General features: G+C 28.5%; 1 protein-coding gene across 2 annotated transcripts in view; it reads left to right on the forward strand.

Moving 5' to 3' along the window:
• Nucleotides 1-25,196, forward strand: part of LOC119669310 — a 51,944-nt gene that overhangs the window by 19,782 nt on the left and 6,966 nt on the right. The window contains exon 3 of one of the 2 annotated variants that reach the window (XM_038079150.1): nt 20,614-21,478. In XM_038079150.1, coding sequence (XP_037935078.1) covers nt 20,619-21,478 — 860 coding nt within the window. In that variant the 5' untranslated portion in view covers nt 20,614-20,618. The remainder of the gene's footprint in view (nt 1-20,613; nt 21,479-25,196) is intronic. The other variant, XM_038079151.1, reaches the window with a different exon arrangement.

Here is a 25,196-nt window from a genome sequence, read left to right on the forward strand (position 1 = left end):
CCCTGTAAATAAAATATATAATCATAAAATTATTTGTTAGTTTTAGTTGATTTATTGTTTTTTATTTGGGAAAATCGCAAGCGGTTAATTTAAGTTTTTTTTTTTATTGCATTAAAGAAAAGATAAGTGTGAATATGTCTACAATTTCTTTTACTAATAATAATTTATGACAGAGAAATATATTAGCAATACATTAATTTCGTTAATTAAAGTCTTATACGATAAAAAATGTAAAGTTTATTTATTTTAAAGTGAAATGTATGAGAGTTTTTTGGCAGGCACTATTGTCGACTTCAGTATTTATATAGCCCCTTTATTCTATAATGGAAATTATCTATGAAATGTAATGATATTAAAATATCGAATCCACTACAGAGACTTGTTCCTTACAAAAATATTAAATATCTAATCTTAAAATCCAGAATTATAATAATTGTCTTCAGATCAAAAATAAGCAGTACGTATACCCTCAAATAGATATAATACAGCAGCTAAAAAGTCGAGAGTTTAATTTATAAGTACACAATTTTTGCTAAATTCGACTTTATTCTTCAACATAGTTTCTAATACAATCTTCACACTATTTCTCTAACAATTCAATACTCCTCTTAGAGAGCATATAATATATATATATCCTCTTAGATATATTTTTTGACTTACAACAGGCATTTGCCTCGGCGATTAGTTCGTCATTGGACAAATATAAATTTTTCTGTACGATATCTTTATTTTTTATCTATACGATGATTTGTTTTTTCCTTTTGAATGTACCATAGATTGTTACTTTCTGCTATACTTCTTAATTGCATATTTCATTTTATAGTTTTCTTTATCGAAATAGAAATGCTTAACTTGTTCCTTACAAAAATATTAAATATCTAATCTTAAAATCCAGAATTATAATCACTGTCTATAGATCAAAAATAAGCAGTATGTTTAGCCTCAAATAGATATAATACAGCAGCTAAAAAGTCGAGAGTTTAATTTATAAGTACACAATTTTTGCTAAATTCGACTTTATTCTTCAACATAGTTTCTAATACAATCTTCACACTATTTCTCTAACAATTCAATACTCCTCTTAGAGAGCATATAATATATATATATCCTCTTAGATATATTTTTTGACTTACAACAGGCATTTGCCTCGGCGATTAGTTCGTCATTGGACAAATATAAATTTTTCTGTACGATATCTTTATTTTTTATCTATACGATGATTTGTTTTTTCCTTTTGAATGTACCATAGATTGTTACTTTCTGCTATACTTCTTAATTGCATATTTCATTTTATAGTTTTCTTTATCGAAATAGAAATGCTTAACTTTTATATTCCATTTCTTGCGATTATCTTATGAAGTACTTCATAATTTTTTTCTGCCATCATAAGCGTCTGAAAAAGATGACTACAATATCTTAAGTATTTCAAGAGCTTTAAGTCATTAACATTAAGTCTTATCTTCTTCTTGTTCTATTTTTGAAACGTAATATCTTTTAAAATTATTTGCTAAGTGAATCATCATTTTGACATATTTTCGTCTCAGACTTTCAAGTGGACTTTCGTGGAATAATAAAAATACGCAATCGAAACGTTTTGATTCCAAAAAAAAAAAAATAAATAAATGTCTTTTTAACGGCGTTTTGTCATATTATTTTTTATTAGTAAATTTTAGATACTTTAATGTTGAGAACTTTATTTGGCTCTGTGTCATTTGTCGTTACGTTTTCCATTACAACACGCCTCAAATCATCACAACATCACAATTTTTACAGAAAACAGATACTCAGGCGTGTTGTGAATAATTTTGGTAGTTATTTTTATAATTTAATTTTATTGTTTTTGATTTTTCATTCAAGAAAACAGATTCATTCAATTTAAGATACTTTAAAAACACTCTTACATTCATTATGTGACATGCATTTAGATAAAGATACTTATACAAAAGCTTTTTAATGTGTAATTAAGTGGGAACAAAAAGTTCCTACTTAACTCAACTTCTACTTAACTATTATTCAATATCTGCTTAGTAATATTTTTATCCTTCAAATCTCAAAAATAATGACTATTTAAAACTCATATAATTTTCTAACAATATTGTTGTCACATGAGAAGAACCTACGTTCCTAAAGAATCCTGCTCGATGTGACTTTTTTGGAACAACTTTTTTTGGAGATAATCCTATATGTAATGTCTGAATTTGGTATCCCAGCAAAACTTATACGGCTATGTAAAATGACGTTGAGCAACACCACCAGCTCCGTTAGAATTGGAAAGAACCTCTCTGAGCCGTTTGATACCAAACGAGGTTTCAGACAGGGTGACTCCGTGTCGTGTGACTACTTTAACCTAATGTTGGAAACGATAATTCGAGCAGTAGATTTAAACCGTACTGGCACAATATTCTACAAAAGTGTAATGCTGCTTGCGTATGCCGACGATATTGATATCATTGGTCTGAACACACGCGTCGTCAGTGCGGCATTTTCCAACTTAGAAAAACAAGCAAAGCAAATGGGTCTTGTGGTAAATGAGGACAAAACAAAGTACTTTCTGTCAACAAACAAATCTCCTGAGCGTCTTGGGACCTACGTCACTGTTGACAATTATAAGTTCGAAGTTGTGAAAGACTTTGTTTATTTAGGAACCAGCTTAAACACCAAAAATGACGTCAGCCTAGAGATTCAACGAAGAATTACTCTTGCCAACAAATGTTACTTCGGGCTAAGTAAGCAATTGAGAAATAAAGCCCTCTCTCGACAAACAAAAATCACGCTCTACAAATCCCTTATCATGCCTGTCTTGCTGTATGGTGCAGAAGCTTGGACAATTACCAACAGTGATGAGAAGGCGTTAGGAGCATTCGAGAGAAAAATTCTTCGGAAGATCTATGGTCCCTTACGCGTTGGCGACGAGTATCGAATTAGATGGAACGATGAGCTGTATGAGCTATACCGCGACATTGACATAGTTAAGCGCATAAAAATTCAGCGGCTACGCTGGCTTGGTCATGTCGTGCGAATGGAAGAAAGTGCTCCGGCTAGAAAGGTATTTGATTCGGTACCCGCAGGTGGAAAACGCGGTAGAGGACGTCCGCATCTTCGGTGGAAGGACCAGGTGACCAACGATTTGGGGGCGCTCGGTACTACCAACTGGCGTCAGAAGGCAACTAATCGGGCTGACTGGCGGAGGCTACTCGACGCGGCCAAGGACGACACACGTCTGTAATGGCCAACTAATCAATCAATCAAACCTATATGTAATTGTAAGCGACACTGGGTCATTATTGACATCTTAAAACTGAGACTGGCCGTTTATGAAACTATTCAGTACTAGGAAACTAATTAGGAGCAAAATTGATAATATTATTCCCTTTTCATTCCTTAATAGGCAGATATGAACAACAATTTGTATTTTCTACTGACGATCTTTACAAATACAAAGAGAAAGAGGAAGAATTATCAAGATTTCCTCTATTGTTTTCCTAAAAAAATTATCATCAGCTATTCTAGTTGTCATGCTATAACGAAAAAAGTATGGCATGATTGCTATATTTATAAAATCAGATAATTATTACCTTGCAATAGACATTGTAAGATCAGTCTTGAAATTCTATCTGCATTCGCAGCAATTTAGTGCGTAGAATAAATCATGCAGCTCCGCCAGTTTAACTATATGATAAATACTGGTTATTATTCCTTTTCCTTGTACTTGTTTCCTTTTAAGTTTAGGTTATATTAAACAGTATGGTTAATAGTACAACTGTAGTATGGTTAATTTTACAACAAAAATTCTTGGAGAATAACATATTTGTTACCATCATCTTATAATTTATGGGTCCTTTTCATTCCCAAGAAATCGAAAAACAAAAAATTTGAAAGATAGCCATGTTTTTTGTATTTCGGAACTATTTTGTCATGGCTGACTCAATCTAAGGGACTTTCAGGGATACTTTGCTGAAATTTCCACAGGAGTACCAGTTCAAAAGTTTCATGTGTTATCTTTATATGCCCCGAATATCCAATAGGTAGTGCTTGTTAAAGTTATGTAGGTGTACCGCTTACAAGACTCTTGTTAAGGAATCGTTAGAAATCGACAATCTTTAAATAGTCCTTAAAAAATTTGCAGTAACTGGAAGGTTGTGTTTCAATCTCAAACAAACAAAGGAAACAAACTCCTTTCATATATTACTATATCATGAAAAAAATCCTGACTTCTACTTATCCTACATTTGACGATGAGACAGCGATTTTATATAGTCAAAAAATATTTTAGAAATGAAAGAAAGAAATTTTATACTTCATACATTTTTTTTTTATTTTTGTGATTTTATATAGTGGAATCGGCTATATATCGGTACATACAAAGAACATGTCATCTTTAATACATTATTTTATTTATTTATTTATTCTTAAAACTGACGTTTTACTGAATTTACCTATATCAGGACAAATTTTAAATTATATGTAAAACAATAGATTTATTTTACAATTAAAATATTATTTATTTATACCTTTATTTATATCTTTAAACTAAAAATACATTTACATAGTTATTATTATTCATGCCAAAATCGTTTTTCAGACTGGGTTTTTAGTTTATAGGTGATGAAGATTCTGAAATTACAGGTTCCATATTTGCTTTGTTCAATGCAATCTAAATTAGATCAGAATGAACTATTTTTTGTATTTGTAGGTAAATCCAGATTTAGAGCATCTTTTGATTTATATATTGTGGGGTTCACAAAATGGCGTCTGTAAGCAGTCCTTTTTTTAGCTTTGGTGTCACAGAGTACCGACGCGATTGGGCTGTGGGTGCGAAATATATTTGTTAGTATTCCTGATGTTGTCGATTTAATTCTAGAACTGCTTTTAATTGATTGACGTTGAGTTTTTGAATAAGAACTTGAAATTACTGATGAAGCTTCTTTTGTATCGATCGGCATTTCGGTAATTCCAGAGATAGTTTTCGCAAATACTGGTCCAATATTTCCATTTGATTTGTTTAAATCACAACTGAGATTTAGAGCTGCTTTTGATTTGTATTTTGTAGGGTTCACTACATGCGCTCTACATTCCACCCTTGGCTTAGCTTCAGCTTTATGTTTTAAATTGATATTTATGACTTTGAGTAACTTTGACTTTGAAAGGACCTTATAGGGTAGGTACCAACAGGTATAGGTACGAGATCTATTAGTAAAAGAACGATTGTGAACAAAACAAATGTTCTTTTTCAGGTAAAGAAAAAATTGTTAAATTATGTTCTTTTCTATAAGGTCATTTGTAATAACATCCATTAACATGGGTTTATTGTTGTGATAATTGTACATAAAACTTATATATAATGGAAACTTAACTACTATTATGAACTCATAATTCTTGTTAAGTTTACTATGTAAAATTTCCATTTGAAATTTAATATTTCTTTTAAATTTTTTATTTAGTCTACCGTAAATCGTACATAGCTAATATTTATATTACCTATATTCCTCCACTTTGAAGATTGTAATTTCTACCTGAAATATGTCCTTATTATTTATAAATTATTAAATAATTCCACGAAATATATGAACATTTAAATTTTTTCTTCTCAAGAAATAGCCGAATTTGTAGAAAAAAATATAAATTTTAATAATAAACATTACAGCAATAATATAATTTCATAGAATAGAATGAAATTTACTGAACTGTCGAAAAGCCTATTAAACTACATTAGTTATGACTTACAATCCACATATCTCATATTGTTTACCTAGTATAATACCGTGAGGCCTTTAGGTGCGCTCTAGAGACAAAAATCACTCTGTAGTCACAATAAAATATGTATCCAACTACACACAGTAGCAGATTGATATATTCGAAATATCAACTATTTCCTTCAATATTTCCTTCAGTGACAGATTACTCCATTAACTCCATTATCCATTAACAAAAATGGATTTATAAAAATAATATATTTTTTCCAAAATAATGATTCCATTCTTATAAAGAAATTTATTAAAATATATGAAAAAGTTGCCAAACTTGTGAAAAAATGAAGAAAAAGATTTATAATTTTTTTATAATTATAATTTTTATTTATAAAAAATTGTGTTAAAAGCTCAATTTATAACACAATTTATATAATATTGAAAATATATATATCGAAATACAAAAATATATTTTACTTATAGTCTATGGTAATCACATTTAATTCAAGTATTTGTCTGTAATAAGTTTCCTCTTCAATAGTACAATTGCTTACGCTCCTTGCGACTGCTGTTAGAGTCCTGAACTCGCTTTCTTTGTACCAAACAATGTAGCAGCGGTGACGAAGAATTAACCCTATTAAGATTCAAACTGGATTTTTGAACTCTATTGGCACCCAAATTTAAAACAGTTCCAGAGAATTTCGTAGTAAAATGAGCAGTAATTGAGTGATTGGCTTTCTGAGATGGCATCTGCAACGATATCACATTATCGATAGTCGCAGTTATTTCTTCTTTTTGCGAAATATATTTTGCTGTTGTCAAATCGATCGGTTTGACTTTTGATTTATTCAATTCATGCTTGCGGTTATTCCGTCTATATGATCTAGTTCTTGAAATTGATGAGGTATAACGATTTAGAGTAGCTTCCGATTTATCTGTTACAGAGTCTGCAAAATACACTCTACGTGTAATCTTCGCCTTGGTTTCAGAAGGAAGTTTAGATGTAGCTGATGATTGTTTGGATGGAGTCTTCAAAATTGATTTTAAAACTTTAGGTTTTGATTCTTTCACTTCAAAATTCATTTTGCAAGTTTTAGTTGCTGGTTCTTCTTTCGGATAAATTTTTGCTGTTGTTAAATCGATTGGTACTTCAGTAGTTCCACATGAAGATTGATATCTATGTGTGTCAGGTCTAAATATAGTAGACCTCGAAATTGGTGGTGTATTAAAATGTGGATCAGCTTTTGAGTTGATTGTAGAGGGATCCGCAATATGCACTCTTGACGTAATACTGGGTTCACCTTTAGTAGTATGTATTTTGATAATTGGTCTTGTAATTGGCAATATTTGCTTTAAGGTTGGTATTGTCGTACTATTTGGCATAGAGATGCCATTGTTATCAGTTGATCTAATTTGGCAATTTTCAGCTAAATCTGTTTGTGTTGTTATAGTTTCCTTCGGAGTATTTGTTATTGTAATGTTATTAACTGTAGTTTCCAGTTCAGCTTCTTTCAGTTTAGTTTTTAAATAAGTTAATATATATTGTAAGAATTCGACGAAAATGATGAATAAGCCGTAAATACTGAGTTGATTTCCAATTGGACCCATTTTAATGAAGAATTTAATAATTCACTTGAAAAATGTAAGAATACGAATATGTAATGTTCACTTCAATGATTTGTAGCGAATGATGCTGGAACGTAATATATGCTTTGGTTTTATATTCTAAATTTCCAAGGACCTTATAAGACAGGTAACAACAGGTATAGAGATCTGTTGGTATACAACGGTTGTAAACAAAACAGATGTCCTTTTTCAGGTAATTACAGGTTACTTTATTTATTTCTCTATATCTCTATACATTGATAGGTTAAATTAATACATTAATAGGTTAAAAATATTTAAAAATAACGAACCATGAAAACTATGAAAACAATAGATTACAATCACATGTCGTGGTGTACTATTATCTAAATAGTTTTTGTATGAAAAACTATACAATATATGAAATCGAAATAATAACTTTTTTGACTTATGTATGGCGACTTATGACGAAATACTTATATACCTACAGAACTATAGACATAATTTATTCAACATTAGCTCCAAAAATAATATATATATACAGGTTTGAGTTTATGTAAGGACGGTAATTGTTCGCAAATATGTTTATAAAAATATATTTTTAATTGAATTTTTTAGCTGATCAAACAGTTTTTCAGATCACTGGCCTTTGATAATATTTATTGTTTTAAACAGTTTGCATTTAATTTTGTGGTATAGCCCCGTTAAAATTTAACTTTTCACTTTATTTCGATTGATCAAAAAAATGTACGGTTCATCCACAAAATTTATTGAAGGTTTTTGGACAATATTGGGATTACTATTATTGCGATCATAAAATCTTCTGATCTATTTTTGTAATAAAAAATAGATTTACCTAAATTTGCCAAAGATGTTTCTACTAACCCTATAATTGTTATATGGCCTAATAGTTTTAATAGAAGGTGGAAGTATTCTTTTATTCTCCTAGGGTATTTTTAGCTGTCTTGTCCTTTCAGTTGAGTGTAGAAATTCTGTAGCAATGAAATAATGAATAAATTTTTTGTATGTCACAAAAAATCTCACTATCTAAATGCAAAGGGGATGAGGGTGTGAAAATATGTATAACAACCGACCTATTTGGCTTAGGCCGGTTAGCAATACAAAAAAACAACCAAGGTTGCGGTGCTCAATTTCTTAATTCCTAGAAATAGTATTTATTTTAGTTGTGAGCTTATTTCAATTATTAATTGAAAGATTTGAATTGTATCTTTTGTTTTTTCAGAAACTTCATTATATATATATATATATACAGAAATTATATATTCTTCAACTTAAATTATATTTAAATACGCCTTTACGAAATTTGGTTGTTAATCTAAATATTATTAAATATTATAAAGAAGTTTTTCGAAAAGTGGTGAACTACAACAACAAAAATTCATTTTATATTATTTTAATTAATAGGATTTTTGGCTGACCATACAGCTGTTTCGAGTATTGTCAAATACCCATCATCAGTGGCCTTGGAAATAATTATTGTATTTTATTATTCGTAAATAATTTTTGAAGACTGCAAGTATCGAACTTGTGCCCTGCTAAATTGGAAGCTCAGAGTCAGCGCATGTTAAACATTATAAATATTATATTATCCACATTATATTATACATATTTATTATCCATATTATATTATCTATATTATATTATCTATATTATATATTATGTATATTATGTTGAAGCTGTTTTGAGCTAGTGCACTTATACTCTTTTTTAACTCGAGGTTTTTTTAAAACCCCTCTCTACACCTTGACTAGATTATTGTTTATCACTTCATCAGACTAAGCAATAATCAGATCTGCATACCTCCCCGAAGAGCCTGTAACCATTTTGAGATTTGATAACGTGGTGTTGGTAAGTCTGTCAGATTTCGCAAATAATTTCAGGGCTCTAACCTTTATGTATTTTTTGATGGGATCAATCTTGATGTCCCTGAGGATGTCATTCGTCAGAGCCACATTATATTATTCATATTATATTATCAATATTTTTCTAAATAAAATTTCTAAAAACTTTTCTAAATATATTCTCAATAACTTTGTATGTAGCGTGTTTAGACTTCCAGAAAGCCAAACTAATAATGTATTCATTTATTGCATTTATGTAATCATTTATTGTCAATAGAAATAAGCTTATTTTCGTATATATAATTTATTTTTTATTTATATTTTTAAATGTTAGCTTTACATAATATTGTATTTAATATTTTACTTATAATTATTACGATATAAATTATTATAGTTGTGTGTGATTTTATTGAGAGCAGCGATTTTGCGAGCAAATAATTTGATATTAATTTACTTACTGTTCATGATTCATCGGAGCACTTCCCCCAGTTCCACATAGTTCTTGTTTCGCAAATATTTTTTATTGTTTTTTATTTGATTATAAATGATTTGGACCGAATTTGGTGTTTTTTGTTGAAAGAAGGAAGTGCGCTTAATTTAACATATAAAACCATTTTAGAACGAGAATTTAAAAATAATTTTATCGCAAAAAATATTAAATAATAATTGCTTGAGAATTATAAAATTCCAATCTCAACGCATAAAATTTTAAAAATTTATAACAAAAACAGTTTTGAACTTAATAATTAGAGCAATGCCGAATTATTTCTGATTTTAATTTACCAAAGTATGGAAAATGCTGATTTTAATTTTTAAATAATTTTTTTTGCATATTTTGTCATTTTTGCTAAACATTTTGTTGTTGTTATTTATTGCTAATTGTCTTGTGTATGCATTTTGTGTTTATTTATTTTTTTTTTTGTGGATTTGTTGATAAACAAAAAATTATTTTTTATTTTTATATTATCTTTATTGTCAGTGTGTTTTATAAAATGTTTATTTGTAAGCATTTAAAACTGGCGAGATTAGTGGGATTCTCTTAGTCCATAAAGAGATTCATAATAAAAATATAATAAAAATTATTTGTTTAAACTTTGTTATATATTCACTTATATATACAATTTTTAATTCACCTTTAAATAATATATAACTACTCCACTGTTTATTTTGTTTGGCGTATTTAGTTTGTGAGTTGTTGACTTTAGAACAAATACAAGTACTCATATAATTGCAATTTAGATAAAACAATCTTTACTTAGTAAAAGAAACTAGCGCATTTATACAAGGTGTTTATACAAGCTTACGACTACCATGAAATTAAATTATAAATATTTCATTTTTAATTTATATTTTGTTTTATAAAATAATTTTTAGTGCAAATTTGTTTTTCTTTTTTTTTTGTGTTCTCTCTTTGTCTTTCCATAACTCGAATTTTCTATAACTCGCACTAAATAAAGTGTCACAGGGTTTAAATAGCAATTTAAATACAATTACAAAAAATTCTTTAATTCGAAGTCTCCATAAGTCGAACCTTTTCTTTGCAAAATGGTACTTCGAATAATGGAAATTTGACTGCAATTATATTCTAAATAATATATTTGAATTATAAATCTGAATTTTGTTAAGTATGAAATGAAATGAGCAACATACAAAAATAAATGGATTTTTGTCTCTCAAGCGGAGGTTTACGAGACCAAGGTCTAAGAATTAAAAGCCACAGTAGCAATCTAAGCATTGATTTCTTACTTTCCGCAGTCCTATTCTCCCAGTGAAGCCTTAACAATCCATCAAAATTTCACTTTATTGTTTGCTTTTCGCCTTCAACAGTTCATTCCCAAGTTTTGGTTAGGGCACCAGGACGGTGGGATCCTTGCGAATTCCAGCTCAACGCTTGTTTCACAATATATATATCATTTTTGCGGAGAGTATGCCTTATTCACCTCCATTTACTTTTTTTAATTGCAGTACTCGCACATAATTGATCTGTTCGTTTCCAAAGTTCTTTATTGCAGGTTATGGACAATATTTGGATGACTATTATTGCGATCACAAAATCAGAAACGTGCCTATTTTTTTAATAAAAATGTTACTTTTACTTAAATTTGCCAAAGATTTTTTTCCTTACCCAATAATTATTATATGACCTCATTAATTGTTATATAGAAAGACTTAAATTATATCTTCTGTTTTTTCAGAAACTATATCTGATATATATATGTACAGAAATTATATCTTCTTCAATTACTTTAGACTGAAATAATGTTTAAATACAACTTTACGAAATTTGATTTTTAAACTGAATATTATTAAATATTATAAAAAATTTTTATTATGATCAATATAATTATTAGGGCTTAGGTAGACTATGCATTAAAAATTATTGATAGTAAGTGGTCTCTTACCAAAAATGAATGCAATATAAAGAAACAAACAATTATGTAGAATTCAAGTTGCCTCCTTAAAGAAAATAACTATTTTATGTTTGAAAACAATAGGCATGTATGGACAACAACTTGTATTTCCTACTGACGATTTTTGTAAATACGAAAATAAGGAGGAAGAATCTTCAAGATTTCATCTATTGGTTCCCTAAAAAAATTATCACCAGTTATTCTAGTCGTCACGTTATAATGAAAGAGTATGGCATGGTTGATATATTTATAAAATCAGATAATAATTACCTTGCAATAGATGTTGTAAGTTTAGTTTTGAAATTTTATCTGCATTCGCAGCAATTTAGTGCGTAGAAAAAATCATGCAGCTTCGCCAGTTTAACTATAGGATAAATACTGGTTCTTATTCCATTTCCTTGTATTATCTTATTATTTATGGGTCTTGCTCATCAAGAAATCCGATAACAAAACGCTTGAAAGATACTCATGTTTATCCATCTTTTTCGGAACTATTTTGGAAGTTGTAATCCTTAAAAACTTTCAGATGTCAGTTACAACAGGGACATCCAATAGGATGTTAGATATTACTTAATGTTGGTTAACTAGATCTAATTTGATATAAAGTGGAGAAAGTAAAATTATTTCTGTATAATATATTTAAAAAATATTGTATTTCTTTCAAAATTTTTTCTACCAGCAAATTTTTTCTAACAGATTATTTTTTCTTATTTTTTGTCATGGTTTTTTCATTCTCAGGGACTTTCAGGGATACTTTGCTAAAATTCCCACAGGAGTACCATTCGAAAGTTTCATGTGTTATCTTTATATGACTCGAATATCCAATAGGTAGTGCTTGTTAAAGTTATGTAGGTGAACCGCTTTCATGACTCTTGTTGAGAAATCGTTACAAATCTCCAATCTTCCAATATTCATAGTCCTTAAAATAATTTGTTGTAACTGTAAGGACAGTGTTTCAATCTCCTAAATCATATAAATGGAGTCAAACAAATAAAAGGAGACAAACTCCTTTCATCTATTACTATAGCATGAAAAAAAGTTGGCCGAAACCAACTTTCATCCTGACTTCTACTTATCCTACATTTGACGATGAGACAGCGATTTTATATAGTCAAAAAATATTTTAGAAGCTTCAAGTAAATTGACGGAAAAACAAAAACTATATTCACCTCTTCTATATAACACGGAAAGTTATGAAAGAAATTTTAGACTTCATACATTTTTTTTATTTTTGTGATTTTATATAGTGGAATCGGCTATATATCGGTACATACAAAGAATATGTCATCTTTAATAAATTCTTATATACATTATTTTATTTATTTATTTATTCTTAAAACTGACGTTTTACTGAATTTACCTGTATCAGGACAAATTTTAAATTATATATAAAACAATAGATTTATTTTACAATTAAAATATTATTTATTTATATCTTTATTATAAAACTAAAAATACATTTACATAGTTATAATTATTCTTGCCAAAATCGTTTTTCAGACTGGGTTTTTAGTTTATAGCTGATGAAGATTCTGAAATTACAGGTTCCATATTTGCTTTGTTCAGTGGAAACTAAATTAGATCAGAATGAACTATTTTTTGTATTTGTAGGTAAATCCAGATTTAGAGCATCTTTTGATTTATATATTGTCGGGTTCACAAAATAGCGTCTGTAAGCAGTCCTTTTTTTAGCTTTGGTGGCACAGAGTACCGATGCGATTGGGTTGTGGGTGCGAAATATATTTGTTAGTATTCCCGATGTTGTCGATTTATTTCTAGAACTGTTTCTAATTGATTGACGTTGAGTTTTTGAATAACAACTTGAAATTACTGATGAAGCTTCTTTTGAATCGATCGGCATTTCGGTAATTCCAGAGGTAGTTGTCGTAAATACTGGTTCAATATTTCCATTTGATTTGTTTAAATCACAACTGAGATTTAGAGCTGCTTTTGATTTATATTTTGTAGGGTTCACTACATGCGCTCTACATCCCACCCTTGGCTTAGCTTCAGCTTTATGTTTTAAATTGATATTTATGACTTTGAGTAGCATCTTTAATATTGTCTCCAACGCTGGTATTGTAGTCCTGCTACTTAAAGTTGATTTTAATGTTTTCACAGTGTTTTTATCATCAGCTATCTTAGATAAAGTTATCTTAGATATTCCTTTCGGTTTCTTCAGTTCATGTCTAAAAGAATTTGTACTGAAGAAAGTCGCTCCTGTAGTTGGAAGTACGGAAATATTTAAAGCAGCTCTTGATTTGAATATTGTAGGGTTCACAATATGCGGTGTATAAGCAGTGATTGATTTGGTTTCAGTAATATATCGTAAGTTATTATTTGATAATCTGTTTAGTGCCTTCAATATTGTCTCCAATATGGAAATTATTGGCGATTCACTAGGCACACAAATATTTTCTTCCAGTTTATTTGTCACATTAGACAATATATTTTGCAAAATTTCGACGAATTTTATAACTAAACCCAATACGATATTTCGAAGATGTTTCGAAAATCTTCGTTGATATCCAATGCTCATTTTAGTAATTTTTTGAGGATATATAAAAATTGAATATGTATTCAAATAATGTACACTTTAAAGATTTGTAACAAATGATGTGAAAACGTAATTTTTGCGGCGCTTTTATACTGTATCTTTGAAAGGACCTTATAGGGTAGGTACCAACAGGTATAACTACGATATTTATCAGTAAAAGAACGATTGTGAACAAAACAAATGTTCTTTTTCAGGTAAAGAAAAAATTGTTAAATTATGTTCTTTTCTATAAGGTCATTTGTAATAACATCCATTAACATGGGTTTATGATTGTTGTGATAATGTACATAAAACTTATATGGAATGGAAACTTAACTACTATTATGAACTCATAATTCTTGTTAAGTTTACTATGTAAAATTTCCATTTGAAATTTTATATTTCTTTGAAATTTTTTATTTAGTGGAAGTTAATAGTCTACCGTAAATCTTACATAGCTAATATTTATATTACAATCCACTTTGAAGATTGTAATTTCTACCTGAATTATGTCGTTATTAAATTATTAAATTATTAAATAAATTATAAACAAAACATAAATAAATAATAAATTATAATAAATTATAAAATAAATTATAAACAAATTATTAAATAATCCCACGAAATATATGAACATTTAAATTTTTTCTTCTCAAGAAATGGCAGAATTTGTAGAAAAAAATATAAATTTTAATAATAAACATAACAACAATAATATAATTTCATAGAATAGAATGAAATTTATTGAACTGTCGAAAAGCCTATTAAACTACATTAGTTATGACTTACAATCCACATATTGTTTACGTAGTATAATATCGTGAGGCCTTTAGGTGCGCTCTAGAGACAATAATCACTCTGTAGTCACAATAAAATATGCAACCAACTACACACAGTGGCAGATTGGAGGCACTAACGTGTACCGAGCCTGTGTATTCGAAATATCAACTATTTCCTTCAGATTACTCCATTAACTCCATTATCCATTAACTAAAATGGATTTATAGAAATAATATATTTTTTCCAAAATAATGATTCCATTTTTATAAAGAAATTGAATAAAATATATGAAAAAGTTGCCAGATTATGATGCGAAAAAATGAAAAAAAGATTTATAATTTTTTTATAATTATAATTTTTATTTATAAAAAATTTTGTTAAAAGCTCAATTTATAACACAATTTATATAATATTGAAATTATAATATATAATACAAATTTTATTTTACTTATAGTCTAAGGTAATCACATTTAATTCAAATATTTGTCATTTCAAGTTTCCTCTTCAATAGTACAATTGCTTACGCTCCTTGCGACTGCTGTTAGAGTCCTGAACTAGCTTTCCTTGTACCAAACAATGTAGCAGCGGTGACGAAGAATTAACCCTGTTAAGATTCAAACTGGATTTTTGAACTCTATTGGCACCCAAATTTAAAACTGTTCCAGAGAATTTTGTAGTAAAATGAGAAGTAAGTGAGTGATTGACTTTCTGGGATGGCATCTGCAACGATTTCACATTATCGATAGTCTCAGTTATTTCTTCTTTTTTCGAAATATATTGTGCTGTTGTCAAATCGATCGGTTTGACTTTTGATTTATTCAATTCATGCTTGCGGTTATTCCGTCTATATGATCTAGACCTTGAAATTGATGAGGTATAACCATTTAGAGTAGCTTCCGATTTATCTGTTACAGAGTCGGCAAAATGCACTCTACGTGTAGGCCTCGGTTTAGTTTCAGTAGAAAGTTTAGATGTGGCTGATGATTCTTTGTATTGAGTCTTCAAAATTGATTTTAAAACTTTAGGTTTTGATTCTTTCACTTCAAAATTAATTTTGCAAGTTTTAGTTGTTGGTTCTTCTTTCGGATAAGTTTTTGCTGTTGTTAAATCGATTGGTACTTCAGTAGTTCCACATGAAGATTGATATCTAGGTGTATCAGGTCTAAATATAGTAGACCTTGAAATTCGTGGTGTATTAAAAGGTGGATCAGCTTTTGAGTTGATTGTAGAGCGGTCCGCAATATGCACTCTTGACGTAATACTGGGTTCATCTTTAGTAGTATGTATTTTGATAATTGGTCTTGTAATTGGCAAGATTTGCTTTAAAGTTGGTATTGTCGTACTATTTTTCAATGTTGGTTTTGGTATTTTCGAAATGATAGAGATGCCATTGTTATTAGTTGATCTTATTTGACATATTGAGCTGGTTGTTGGAGTTTCTTTTGGTGGGTCAATTTTTTCAGGTAAATCTGTTTGTGTCGTTGTAGTTTCCTTCGGAGTATCTGTTATTGTAATGTTATTAACTGAAGTTTCCAGTTCAGCTTCTTTCAGTTTAGTTTTTAAACAAGTTAATATATATTGTAAGAATTCGACGAAAATGATGAATAAGCCATAAATACTGAGTTGATTTCCAATTCGATCCATTTTAATGAAGAATTTAATAATTCACTTGAAAAATGTAAGAATACGAATATGTAATGTTCACTTCAATGATTTGTAGCGAATGATGTTGGATCCTAATATGTGCTTAGCTTTTATGCTGTAACTTTCCAAGGACCTTATAAGACAGGTAACAACAGGTATAGAGATCTGTTAGTAAACAACGGTTGTAAAAAAAACAAATGTCCTTTTTCAGGTACTTTAGGGTTACTTTATTTATTTGTCTATAAGAACACATTAATGTTATTAGAAGTCTTGGCAAGGATGTTTTAGTATTTATTAGCTAAAAAAATATGTTTTTCCATATTTAATAATATTAGTTAATACTTATTAAATATTATATTGTATTAAACATTAAAAATTAATTTATATGCAAGAAAGCTTATTCAAATTCATAAATATAAAGTTATTTTATATCTGCATAGAAGTTATAGTTATTCAAATTTTGCTGTTTTTATGCAGATATAGAAAAATGTATGACTTTGACTTAGCTTTCGTCCATATAAATTAAATTATAATAATTCATATATTATAATTTATAATATAATAATTCATTTTTATTGTTCTTTCTGTTCTCTGAAAGTTATTTGATCATTAAATATTATCCTGTAAGAATAGAAACGATTAAATTATATAATGGTTTTACTATTGCCATTTTACTGGTTTTGTTGTAATGAAGTTGGCGACAAACCACATTTTATATTCAATAAAGTAAATATTTAATTAATTCTCATCTTATTAAATCATCAATACATAAACCAAAATAGTTAATATTGGTTATTCCACATCCTTAAATGCCAATGATAATCAAAAGTTCATGAATATCGTCGACATTCGTTTCATAATATATATTAAAATAATATATATTAAACTCAACAAGTTCATAACATTAGTTCATTAGTATTAATTCTTAATATAATAATAGTTTAATGACGTTAATGACAGGAAAGCGTTTAGTTTTTATATTATATGTAATAATTGTAATTAATATATAAATATAAATTAATCTATGAGATTGTAAAAAAATGTTATAAAAATATATATAGTATTTATGTTTATTATATACATTTATATATATTTACTATTTATTGGGATGTAACTGATAACCTTTTCAGACTGTAATTTCAGACGAATTTATTAACTGAGGATGACAGCATTGTAAATATGTAAATTAGTAAAAAATTTAAAATTCAGATATTTCTAATAAGTAAAATATACAGATAGGCTATAATATAAAGTATTTAAGTGTCCAATATAATTGTTTTTCTCATATATAATTTTGTCATCCATGGTTAATTACTATAATGTTTTCGCATTCATTTTGACGATTGTTCATTATTTTTTTAAGTATGAAAAATTCCTATTAAAGACTGAAATCTTTTCAAATATTTATATGTATTTTTGTATATTTTAAATATTTTACAATTTTTTTTACCAGTGTCGATTTTAATTTTTATCCTAATATATGAAAATATAGTAGAATAAAATATATATGGTTTTAAATTTAAATGTAATTATTTATATAGAATAGAATAAAGAATTATATTGTAATGTCTAATGTAATATCACTCTTTCGTGTGTATAGAATTTATATTCAAAGAATATATATATTATATTATATTAATATATATTATTTATTAAAAACTTTAATAAAAAAACTATCCTGATTAAGAGCCGAATTTGGGGATTCTTTTTTTTTATTTATATAAATCTAAACTAAAAAAAGAATTATGGAGTCACCCGATTAAAATTAGGTATTATCTAATTAGGTAAATTAGAATGAACTATTTTGAAATAGTTCATGACTTAAAAAAAACCGAATTCGGCAACTGTTCGGAAAGATGCTGAAAATCAATCACTGATTGAAAATTTTCTGATATTAATCTGATGAATTGTTATTTTTTTAATCCCTACAAAATTTTTTTTTTGGAGAAGTGGTCATTGACAATGTATTTTCCCAAAATCTTCCATAATTTTTTTTATTAGAAGTGCAAAACCAATCTTATATTTTATTATAGGATTTATTATATTTTATTATTATTACAAAAATTATTAATAAATTAATTCATTTCATTTTACCTACATTTTACCAATACAATTATTATAAAGAATAATAATATAATAATATTTTAAAAATTTGAAAATTTTTTTTAAATATTTTAATTTTAATTTAAATTTATTATTTTCATTTTTCCTTAAAATATTAATTTATTTTTTAATTTTAAAAAACATTTAAATTACATATCATTAAAATTATTAAAAAATTTTCATTTTAAAAATGTTTAAAAGCATAAAAAGTTTAAATATTCTATTGCTAAATTTTTAATTCATATAATATACATTTTGTTGTTTGTTATTATTAAAAAATTGATCCATCAATCGAAAAGACTATGATTTAATAGTTCAATTGCTTACGCGCTCTACCGTTACTGGTTGCTTCCTTAATTCGCTTTCCTTGGACCAAATAGTTATGTAGAACGTCCCACTTAAACTTGTGCTGCAACGGTGTGGACCAAACATCAATATCAACCGAGTTGATGGTCAAACTGGAACATGCGATTCTTTTATCATCCAATTTCAAAATTGTTCCAGAGAATCTCGATGTAATAACGTCGAACGAATGTTCGTGTTCCTCTCCTGATTTCGGTTTCTTTTTCGGTGATTTAAGTAGGACATTCTCATTACGAAATGTTTCTGAATTTTTTGGTTCTTTATCAGTTTTTGGTTCGATTTTTTGTTCAGCAGTTGGTTCAGTTTTTATTTCTTTCTTCGGTTCATTAAAGATATCAGTTTTTGGTTCTTTTTTTGGAGAGTTACACAACGTCGGAGCAGTTGGTGCGGGTGACATGTGGGTGTGTAATATATACTTTTGCGTTTCTACAGCAGTTGATTTTTTCCTTAAAATATTCTTGGTTGCATCACACTCAGTTTTTCTATAAGAACGTGAAGTCACTGACGCCGAATTGATTGGTTTTGTAGCATAACCAGATAAATTTTTAGTAACTACTGGTTCTACCTTTGCTTTGTTAAGTGGATATCTTGGAGTATCATGCCTGAATAAAGCAGGTTTTGAACTCGACGGTGTATCACGCATTAGAGCAGTTTTCGATTTACGTATTGAAGGCTCCACAAAATGCACTCTAGATGGTATCCTTGGCTTTGACTCAATAGCATGTTGTGATTTCATTTGTGCCCTCATAATTGGTTTCATAGCTGGCACTGTGGTTTCATTATTTACACTTGATTTTGGTATTTTCGTTTTGGTTTGGCTTTTTGTAATAGTTATTGGAGCTTTTTTTAAGGTACCAGTTTTTTCAGCTAATTTCGTTTGACTTCTTGTGCGTGTTGGGGCGGTTTCTTTCGTAGCATCCGATTTTCTTCTGTTGGTAACATTTCGGTATTTGATTGCAATGCCGTTTATAGTTACACCGTGTTCACGTTCAGCTGGTCGCTCTCTCGGCGGTACATATATAGCTTCCATCAGTTTATTTTTTACGTTAGTTAATATATTTTGTAAAAATTCTACAAATTTAATGATTAAACCGAATATACCAAGACGGCATTTCGAAAATTTTCGTTGAATTCCAATTCGACTCATTTTGATGTAAAGATTAATAGAAAACTCGTTGAATTTCAATAATACAAGTATGTACTGTTCAGTTTAATGTTTTGTAACGAATGATATGGGAATGTACTTTGTGAGTTTCTTTTATACTCTAATATTTAAAGGATTTCATAGGACAGGTAGCAGCAGGGTTAGCTACGAGATCTGTTAGTAAACATTGCCTGAAAAAACAACTAATGTCCTTTTGCAGGTAAAAATTTTTTTTCTGTGTTATTTTATTCCTTATTTGTAGCAAGGACTTTCAACATTAATAAATAAGTTTTTTTCGTTTTTGATATCTCATACATATTCCATTTAAATTTAAGGCCAATATATCTATTATAATTGTTTTTTTCTTAGTACTCTCTCTATGTTTTTTTAGGAAAAACAAATCAGTTTATATCCCAAATAAATATATTTAGTTATGTAGTATAATATACAATGATTTTGAAATATAATTATAATAATTTTTTATATTTTATATTTACAGTCAATATGGAACAAGATGAATTATGTCGCCCTGTACCCGCTCCTAGACGGCTTTATCCAGAGTTACGGAAAAGCGAATACGAAAATGTTACAATCGATTTAATAAATAAAAACTTAAACATTAATACTGAAAATATACATAATTTAACCAACTGTGCGGATAAATTACCAAATAATAAAGTCTTCCTTGGCGCTCTAACGGAAGAGGAGACATCAACAAACAATAAATCAATTTTAACTGAAACAAATGATTTGTATGGTCCAGATTGTAATGAGAATGTACCAATAGATCTTTATACGACTCCCACACCCGTGCCAAGACCACGTAAACCACAAAATTCAGACAACCCAACCAATAATGAGGATATATACGAAAATTCTTCAAGTAATGCAGTAACAATACCAAACAATGCTGGTGCCATAAGTAAAAGTGTTACTGGCACTCCAATCTTGCGTAAAGCACCTGAATTACCGCCGAAAAGTGTTATCAATGTAGAGCAAGATAAAATTCAATCACGCCATTCCATTTGCAGTGAACTTTCTACGACCAGCAGTTGTAATAATGCCGGTTCCTATAATTTAGGGGACAGCCACTTTTCCAATAGTAAAGCGCAAAAATCTGCTTCAAATGGCACACTCAATTCATCGTTTGATGACTCGACTGGTAGCTCTGAAGGCTCAAAGAAAGAATTTAAATCACCGTCACCAGGGTATGTAGAGCATGATAGCGACGAGGATATATCCTTTGACAGTTCTGCTACTGATAACGAATTGAATGTTAGTGATTTAAGTAGCAACAACACCAACGACTTAGTCGTCAACTCTGCCACAAACCATGAAAATTTCTGCAATGATTCTGATACCAAGTAATGCTTTCGCTAATTTCTTTTACTTTTGTATATACTCGTAGCATGAAAGTACTAGTTTTGCTTATATTGAATATTGGTTGTCGGATTTTATATAATTATATATATATAATTTTTTATTGTAGTATTAAAATCATGGTTTTGGCAATGAAAGATTATTTGACTTACTCTAAGTAAATAATCAAACAAAATTATTAATTAAATATATTAAATTTATTAACCGCTTTAAAGACAGCCCTAAAAATGGCAGAAAATAATTGGGATGCGACTGACAATAGATCAAATTAATAATTATTTTTTTTTTAGATTATTGTTATAATTTTAAGATTTGCATATATATAATCTCAATAATTTATACAAAATTTTGGGAAAGTTGGGTTAGCTGACTTAAGTAGGTCCATTGTGATATCGCTATTCAACACGAGACCTTAACCGTATTACTTATGAAACCATGTGATTCACATAAACCGCAGGATGGCCTTAAACACCTGCACCTACTTGAAGGGGAACATCTAATAATAAATAATTTTGGAAAACTTAAGTTAGGTTAGGTTAAAGAGGCAGTTGGTCTACTTGATCAACTCAATTACACCCTACGGGTCTATTGCAATACCACTGTTTCAACAGTATAACTTATGGAACTAGTTTTAGACTTTTAAACAGTGCGAGATGGTTTTATCTAAACACCTTTTGTATTTGAAAGAGGACATTTAATAACAAGAATTTTAGAGAAGATTAGATTAGCCATTTAACCATTTTGAGGTTCTTGCAAAACTTATGAGGGCGTGGATATCTCCTAGAGAGAGCTTAACACATTCTTTCCCAAGAAATGACCAAATTTTGGGGCAATGTCACAGATCTATAAATAATTTACATGGAAATTGCCTCAGATTCGTCCTAGTACCTGTTTATACCAAAATTGTTTTTAACATTTATAATATCGAGATCTATGTAGGAAATAAATATTTAGATAACAGTTGTTTTTTACTTTCAAGTTTTTTCTTGCATTGACGGATTTCATACCTAGAAAGCAAATATTTTTTTAGCAGTTATTTTTTAAATTACTTTTTTATCTTTTTCTAGAGAAATGTTTGTCAATTTATTGATATTTAGAAGATAGTCCTCCTCATTGAATTCAATTTTTACCTGTTTACAATAATTATAATTTCAATGGCAATTAATACAAAAGAAAAGGTTATAATATAAGTTATAGTACAATACATTTTTTTAAGAATCTGAATAATTTAATTTTTTATCTTCATATACAGTTTTTTTTCCAAAGAATTGGTTGCTATTATTTTCTAGCTTCTAACACAATTAGAACCACTAAAATTAGTGAATATTTGACCTGACTTTTAAAAATCATTATTTATCATTATTTATTTAAACTTGTTTTATTATTAGTTCCTTACCCATAAATATACAAATTTTGAATAATGGAAGCGTTTATAACAATAACAATATCGGTCGGATTATAGTTAGTAATGTTTCTCTTTGGTTAAAGATTTTACAGTCAGGCTATAACACGCTTCATGTAAACGGTATATATACAACGACCTTAAATCTGACGTATGTATTAGGCGAACAAACATTGATTGTTTGGAAGACTGATTCTTCCACCTTTCATATATTTAAATTTCAATATTATTTAATTTTAATATATAAGTATTAATGTGACAATCAATTTTTCGTTTTAAAGTCGGACTACTAATTTTCTATATTGCCAATCGTATTAAAAGCTATAAAGCGTTTCTTGCGGAATAGATTTTATGACTTCACTTAACCCGCTTTATGTTAGCAGTACGTTTATGGCGAGCAAATCATACGACGGTTTTAGTTGTAATAACTAGGTGAACAGACTATTAATTGTTTGGAAGACTTGTCGCTCCATCTCTAATTTATTTAAATATATAAATATATATAGTTTACATATATCGAATGGTTTGGATTTAATAGACCTAATTGGCCCATAAGGTACCATTGTGTTATTTATATTCCTTATTATATATAAAGTCAAAGAATCCATAACTTGTACTTAATCGATCTTAAGTCCATTGTCTGAAATCATCACTATTCTTCTTGTCTAATATTCTTGCAATCCATAATCCGTTCCGTTTGTGGAAACTAAATTCTTAATATCAACTATTATTTTCAATGGAGATGTTTTTATGAAAATGTAGTAAATTGCAACAACCAAATTTTTTTTATTATTTTTAATTAATTAAATTTTTAGCTAATTTTGAAATTCAATTATTGTTATTAGTTAAGCTAATTTTGATAGTTAGTGAAATTTTTATTTATTACTATCAAAAGTAAAAATGTTCTATCATCTTCATTTTATCATATCTCTTCTCTAATCTTTTATTTTCAATGTGCTTGAATCGTTGTATATAGTATCAATCCTTCTTTTTGGTGGCGTCTTCTTTTTTCCGTATGGTCTTTATATATACAGCTCATTAAGATGCTCTATTAACAGATACTTCTGCTAAGTACCCCAATCACCTTAAGTATTTAACGTATCTGAAAACAATTTGACTCTTTATAATATTTTCGATAGCGTTATTGTATCGAATTATCTGTTGATTTTATAGGACCATTGACTTTCCGTAAAATCTTGCATTCATATAAGAAGAGTTGACTTTATGTCCTCAATTAAAAATGATAAATTAGAAGTGATTTAGTTATTTTTACTGACTTTTTACAATTGTAATAAAATTTCATGACTATACAAACCTCTTCTGTTAGATCATCTATGAGTTTAAAGAAGAAGCCAACAAATGAAGTATATACTGGATATAAAAGTTTAATACAATTTTGCCTTTGTCTTTTTCTCTAATATAAATATTATTTCTTTATTATATATAGTACTTAATAGCGGTTGATGTTGTTCTGACAGTTCTTCTATCGACATGTATCTTTAATATAAAGCGTTATTTTTATGTGTGTATTTGGCTTTTATGTGTAGCGGTCTGGGCATATTCTAGTATTGGAGTATTTTCTCTTATAATACATTAGATGTTTCAAATGAGGACTTACTATCATAACTGAAATATGTCACTGAGTATACAGGAGATTATTTTCAGCAAAAACTCTTCTTAGCCATATTTGTTAGAGCCAGGGTAGAGACAAGGACTTGTAGTTAACGTTTTAACTAACAAATATATAATTTATTTTAAATTATTTCAGTCTTTAAGCATCTGTTTTTTATAATGTATTACACATATATTATTTATTATATTTAATTATGGTTTAAATAGTATCTATAGCATAGATTCATTACAGTTCCTTTATAAAGTCATTAATACTATTTTAAACAATTTCTTCTGGTAACATCTGTTTATTATTTTACGTGCCCTTCACACTCTTGCTATATTCTTCACAAGCACGCGCCTGTCTACATAACTCAATGTCAAAATCTTCTATTTATAATCACAAGACTAATTAAGAGACTCTATTTATAGATATATTTCCTACATATTTCCTATATGTTTCTTAGGACGTGTGAAACTTGTAGTTGGGGGAAGTAACTGAATATTTTTGGAACAGAAATTTATTGTCTAAGTAGAATGTTGTATAGTAAAACAAAAACTTTAAAATAAAATAAATTTAAAATGCATGTTTAGTTTAGTTTAGTTTAGAAACTTGATTGGCATGGTATGAATTATCAATAAAACCTCTAACCTATCGCTTGCATGTATATTTGAAACAATTATCTGAA

This window comes from Teleopsis dalmanni, chromosome 1 (genome assembly GCF_002237135.1).
Source record: "Teleopsis dalmanni isolate 2A chromosome 1, ASM223713v2, whole genome shotgun sequence".
NCBI lineage: Eukaryota > Metazoa > Arthropoda > Insecta > Diptera > Diopsidae > Teleopsis > Teleopsis dalmanni.